Source organism: Eurytemora carolleeae, unplaced genomic scaffold (genome assembly GCF_000591075.1).
Source record: "Eurytemora carolleeae unplaced genomic scaffold, Eaff_2.0 scaffold1003, whole genome shotgun sequence".
NCBI classification, from domain to species: domain Eukaryota; kingdom Metazoa; phylum Arthropoda; class Copepoda; order Calanoida; family Temoridae; genus Eurytemora; species Eurytemora carolleeae.
The window spans coordinates 5,321-10,876 of NW_019397748.1; the positions used below are offsets into that span (position 1 = coordinate 5,321).

The following is a 5,556-nucleotide window of genomic DNA, read 5'->3' on the forward strand; positions in this document are numbered from 1 at the left end:
CAGTGCGACCTCAATAATACAAAGGTTGCAATAAAACTAATTTTAGATTTTTAATGAATTAAGATTTTTTTTTAGTATAACGACTTATATCATATTCTTATTGTTCCGTCAAGTTTTAGGTACAATTTCTATAATAAAACAGGTCTAAATAATCATTTTCATCATATTAATCCGTTAGATTTTAAGGATATCCATGGCAAGATATAAATAAAAATCTGCGAGTTTCTCATCAGACACGTACAAAATTTTATAAAGACTATTAACAAGGAAACGTATGCCGTAGACTCCTATTTCTGGCATAGAGTATATTTTTACGATTACATAAATTATAAAGCATTTTTGATTTGTTTGTAAAAATGTTAAATGAGCGATTTTAAGATTCACATATTTATTTCATAAAGTGATTAAATACTAAGCACAAACTTAATTAATTATATGATTGTAATACATACTTATTATTAATTTCATAACATAAAAATATGAGTTTACATATTTAGTATCTTCTACAGACTACAGAGCCCCAGAGCAGGTCTGAAGGTATCTTATAACAGCAGCAATATCACAGCTACCCTCACCAGACAATGCTGTTGTTGTTGTAGTAGTAGTAGTAGTGGTTGTTGTTGTAGTACTCGTGGTTGTTGTTGTTGGGAATGGGAATGGTAGAAATGTTGTGGTAGTTGCTTCTGTAGTAGATTCAGCTGTAGCAGTTGTTGGTTTAGAACTGGTTGTAAGTTTGGTTGTGACTGGAGGTTCTGAAGTTGCAGGAAGGTAGCTGTAACTACACAATCCGTCCTGGCAGGTTGTGTCCGGGGGACATTTCGAGCAGGCTTTGCCGGTCAACATAATAGGACTGTTCAGATAGTTCCCAGCAGGTCCGTAGTTGCAAATGTAGTAGCCTAAAACATTTTTCTAAAATGTACAACCAAAAAAAAATTTCTTTAAGAATAACAAAACCAGATTTACTAAAATATGCCAAGGAGCCTTTACATCTTTGCATGTTGTATTATCATATTTTATCATTATTATTATCAAAAATCCTATTTTTAAATTTAATTTTGCTTTTTTCACAAACCTGAGTTGAGCCCTGTAGATCCTAGGTATCCTTTAAACGATACAAAAGCGCATCCGATAAATCTAAAAACATCTTTATCTGTATTACCCACTTACTATGAATTATAATTGGTTCCAGCTCACGAAAAAAAATATCAAAACCTCAAAACCCCCCCCCCCCTAATTTTTTTCAACCCAACCTGTCACGGTTATGTTCCCTCCTAACCCCCCCCCCTCCATCAGATAAAAAAATCTTCTATAGGACCAAAAACATCGATGTTCAAGCCCCTTCATGCAAGGATGCAATTCCCAATTCTGAACGTTGCCCTTAAAAACTTAGTCAGATTAAGTAATGAATTAGATATCAATGTTTTTGTTTATTTAGACTGTTAATTTTCATTTGAGGGTACACTGCCAAATGATTTGCGCATTTCTTGCTGATAAGAAGCAATGGAGAAATTCAAAGAAATAAACATTTTTCTAAACCTTAATATGTCCCCCCTCCGTCAGGGTTAGGTTTTCGGGATCAAGATCAAGCATTAATCTCCCTCATATTAAGCATTTATCCTCAAATTTGAAAGTGTCCGCACTGTATATCGAGATCAAGTGTTCAAGATACTCTGCTCTGAACTATACCTGGTTTCTGCCCAGACCATCTGTGTAAAGTGTCCAACCCCCTGCATATTCGCAAATATCAGATTACCAGGGTTTCCTCTAAGCAATCAATCATTTAGTCAATTGGACAATCAATCAATTTTACTGGTAAAAATGAAGACATGTGCTGGACCTTTTTCTGTTTAACACATGTTACTATAAGGGCAGAGCCCGCGATTTGAAAACTTCCACTCGAGCCATAATTCCTTAAACCCGAGTTTAAGACCCAATCATCCACCCAACTCTGACGACAGCTTGCGTCACATGATTGACAGCTGCAAGATCTTCGGATCAACTTAGGAGTTAGGCCCAATGAAAATAAATCCGACCTTGGTTGGTTTTAGTGGAGAAAAAGGGTCAATGTTGAGTATTGTTCTCATAAAAACCCGGAATGCGTCAATTCCTACCATGAAAATCCGCCAAATGGAATATTAAACTGGTTTTTTTTAACTCAAAAACTTTAGCCACATTTCATAGTCTTCAGAAAGAATGATAATATTTTCTGGTTCTCAATGTGAACATTTTTTTTAGTTTTTTGGCGTTTTTAAAACTATACTATTATGATTCATCAAAAACTGAAAAAATCATTTCTTAAACAATGTCCAAATATGAAACCAATGATTTTAGAAAAAGATGAATTTATTCAACACCTAAATTGGAAGACCTCTGTGTACCAACTATCCATTGCCTTTGTCCAGTTTGCTTGAGGGGTTCCACGGCTCCCTTCTATATATAAGTTCTGTCCAACCTAAACAGGGGGAAAAATAAAAATAAATGTTCTTATTTTTTCTATGAAAACTATTCTATCCTGTACAGAGTTTTAACATAATATAATTTCAAGTGACCATCAATCACAAACGGGTACCCGTTAAACCGGTGTCAGATTAAGTATATATGAGATATCCTTAATTTTCTAAGCAATAATAGATAATTTCCAATTGTGGTTTCCCTGTGAAAGTGACTCGGACAGGCAGAATCTTTAGAGACAACTGTACAACAATTTTTTTCACATTCACAGGTCTCTCCAACTCTCAAATTGTTTCTTTTTTTGCCAAATCATTCAGATAAAGTAATTTTTAAAACAGAAATGCTCAGTTCGTCATATTAAACAATATTAGGTCGTCTTCGTCATATTAAACAATATTAGGTCGTCATATTAAACGAATTTATGTCGTTATTAAAGTCTTATTCTTTGTGAGTAACTCTGATAATTAACCAGGATTGTTTACCTTAAACCTACAGATATCATTAATATCATGCTGAAACTGACACTGTGCTGCCCACAACTCTGACCCACGCGCTAGCTCATCATCCCACTCCAGGGTCATCATGTTGGCGCCAGTATACCTGGTAAATAAATAGTAGAATACTTTAGTTACTAAAAATGTTAAGGTTAGTTTAAGACTTTTAAGTTTTCAAATCATTTAATTTACAAATTTTTATTTTCATCTCAGAGCGAAATTTTTGTTTGGTATAAAAGAGCTTAATAGCTTCGATATCCACAATGATTAATTAAATTCAAAGAGTTAAGTTTATTTCCGAGAATATACTGTAAATCGACGAAAAGATTTTTGAGAAAGGATTCAAAGGTAAGTAAGGTATTCAGCTTCTACAAGGTTGAACCGTCGAAAGGGATAGGACAGAACTCGTATATTTTGAGCGCTCAAGGCATAGATTTAAGATACAAAAGTTTCGTCCTCTGATGATGTTTTAAAGATTAGTTGTCACTAGATTCATAAATGCACTTTTGTTGATAGTTAGTTGAACCCCGTAGCCTGGGTGAAGCTGAAGATGAGTGGTTTAATCTAGACTACGCAGTTCAACTATGTCTCTTTATTCATTAAATCTGGTCCCTTAATTATTAAGGTTAATCTCTACCTGAAATTCGGATCAACTCCATTAGCAATATCTCTCCTAATCCGGTTGTGCCCATCCAAAATTGCTTGCTGCTCCGTCTTATCAGATCCTATAAAAAGACGACATTTTACTTATTTTGTATTAAAAAAATATATATTTTCTATTTACCAAGTCTGTAAATCTCAAGACAGGTGGGAGATTGCTTCAAGTATTTGCAGTAAGTATTATCCCTTGTTACCCGACCATTTATTCGGCAATAGTCACAATCCTAAAAAAAGGTTCTGTAATCACAGTGACAGTGCCTATTTTTTGTGATTTCTTGACCATTGATATGGCAAGAATCACATTTCTAAAACAGATTTTTAAAGTAAATATTATTTGTGAATCTTCGACGATTGGCCCGGCAATAATCACAATTTTTACAGAATTCCAATTATTTATGATCCCTCGCAATAATTGCAGTTAGATGGTTCCTATTTCTTTGTGATTTCTTGACCATTGATATGGCAAGAATCACATTTATAAAACAGATTTTTAAAGCAAATATTATTTGTGATTTTTCGCCCCTCGGCCCGGCAATAATCACAATTTGAGTAAACTTTTTTTTAGCTACTCGATCATCGATATTGCAAGGAATCACATTTCTAAAACAGAATTTTACGGTATATATGTTTTTTTTTATTGACCATTGATAAAACAATAATCCCAACTACAAAAGAACATTTTTACAATACATAATAGTCACGCACCTCTGCCCCTTTAGCAAAAGTGAATTTAACCTTTATGAGGCATAAATTCTGACCAAGTTAACCTTAATGCACCGGCTAGTCCTGTCCATAGAGCTAGTTACAAACTGGGACCGGAAAGGTTGACCTGGCTCGGAAATTCAAATGTACTACGGCTGCCTGTGTAGTATAAAACATTAGATTTCTGCTAAATTCTTGTAATCTTGACACTTTATATATATTTGTTATAAAAGTTTTAAACTAATTTATTCTAAGGGTAAAACCAACAGCAATTTCTTCTTTTTTCCTTTTCTGTGTACTTTATAAATTATTTGAAAAACTTTTAAAAATAGGTGAAATTACTCAAAAATGTCTTGCAAAGCTGACTCAAGATTAGCATAAACCCTTTTCCAAAAGAAGCTGTAAATAAAAATTTAAAATTCGGCGATGGTGATGGACCAAACCTCTGTAGAGTAAAAAAGTAGATGTTAGTTCCACATTTATTGAAAATATATTTCAGTCTGGGTTGACCCTCGTCAGTTCTAACGATATAATAACCATCAAAATCGAAAAAAAATTGAAATATGTAAGAAATCACAAGAAGATAAACAAAACAAAAAAGATTATTCAAAATAAAAATTTGGGCTGTCAAATGGACATAAGGGAAGCAAACTCAGATTATGAGATGGAAAAAAGATAATTTGCAAATATTCACTTTAAAAAAAATTGTTTTAAGACAATTATTAAAATAAAAATGCACTTTTTAGTAGATTGGTCCTTGGTTAAAATAAAAAGCTTATATTTGACTTGAAACATACCTGTGTGTTTACAACGGCACTGTACAATACAAGGATAATTAAGATTGTATACATGATTAAAAAGACGAAAGTTTAATGTTTACTGACTGGTTGATTTAAAGTTGCTTGGGTTATATACCATAGTTAGATAACATATCAGCAGTCAGGGTCAATAAACCCAGTGTTTGACCGGAAGATTTATAGCTGGCTTTAGGGTTAATTGATAAGCTCTATCCCCTGGCCCCAATGTTTTGTTGACTAGACCCCCCCCCCCGCATAGAAAAGGTAGAGATAGGGTTAAAAAATTATTTGCCATAAGAAAACTAAAAAAAATGTAAACTTTTAATTATTTAACAGTTAAAAGTTTGCAAGAAATAACAAGTCGTGTACTTTAATCTCAGTTTCTTCAAGCTTTGAAAACTATTTAGCACTTCTATTTTAACATATAAAAAATAGTCTTTTGAAAAATCAAA

The 5,556-nt window shown here is 33.2% G+C and overlaps 1 protein-coding gene across 1 annotated transcript; it reads right to left on the bottom strand.

The window, feature by feature from the left end:
• Window positions 1–371: 371 nt before the first annotated feature.
• Window positions 372–5,173, bottom strand: LOC111715760 (venom allergen 5). Its single transcript, XM_023491133.1, has 8 exons — window positions 5,105–5,173; window positions 3,730–3,829; window positions 3,583–3,670; window positions 2,934–3,051; window positions 2,355–2,452; window positions 1,687–1,764; window positions 1,073–1,134; window positions 372–896 (listed from the first exon to the last, which is right to left on the bottom strand). The coding sequence occupies exons 1-8, from the start codon at window positions 5,156–5,158 to the stop codon at window positions 511–513; spliced, it is 984 nt and encodes a 327-aa protein (XP_023346901.1). The 5' UTR covers window positions 5,159–5,173; the 3' UTR covers window positions 372–510.
• Window positions 5,174–5,556: the final 383 nt, after the last annotated feature.

What these genes read in the sequence shown, in the direction of transcription:
- LOC111715760 (XM_023491133.1), bottom strand. Translation starts at nt 5,158, where the DNA reads ATGTATACAATCTTAATTATCCTTGTATTGTACAGTGCCGTTGTAAAC. An exon ending in GGAGTTGATCCGAATTTCAG is followed by an intron (nt 3,052 to 3,582) that starts GTAGAGATTAAC and finishes TTTATTTACCAG; the next exon opens with GTATACTGGCGCCAACATGA. An exon ending in ATGATATCTGTAGGTTTAAG is followed by an intron (nt 2,453 to 2,933) that starts GTAAACAATCCT and finishes CCCCCTGTTTAG; the next exon opens with GTTGGACAGAACTTATATAT.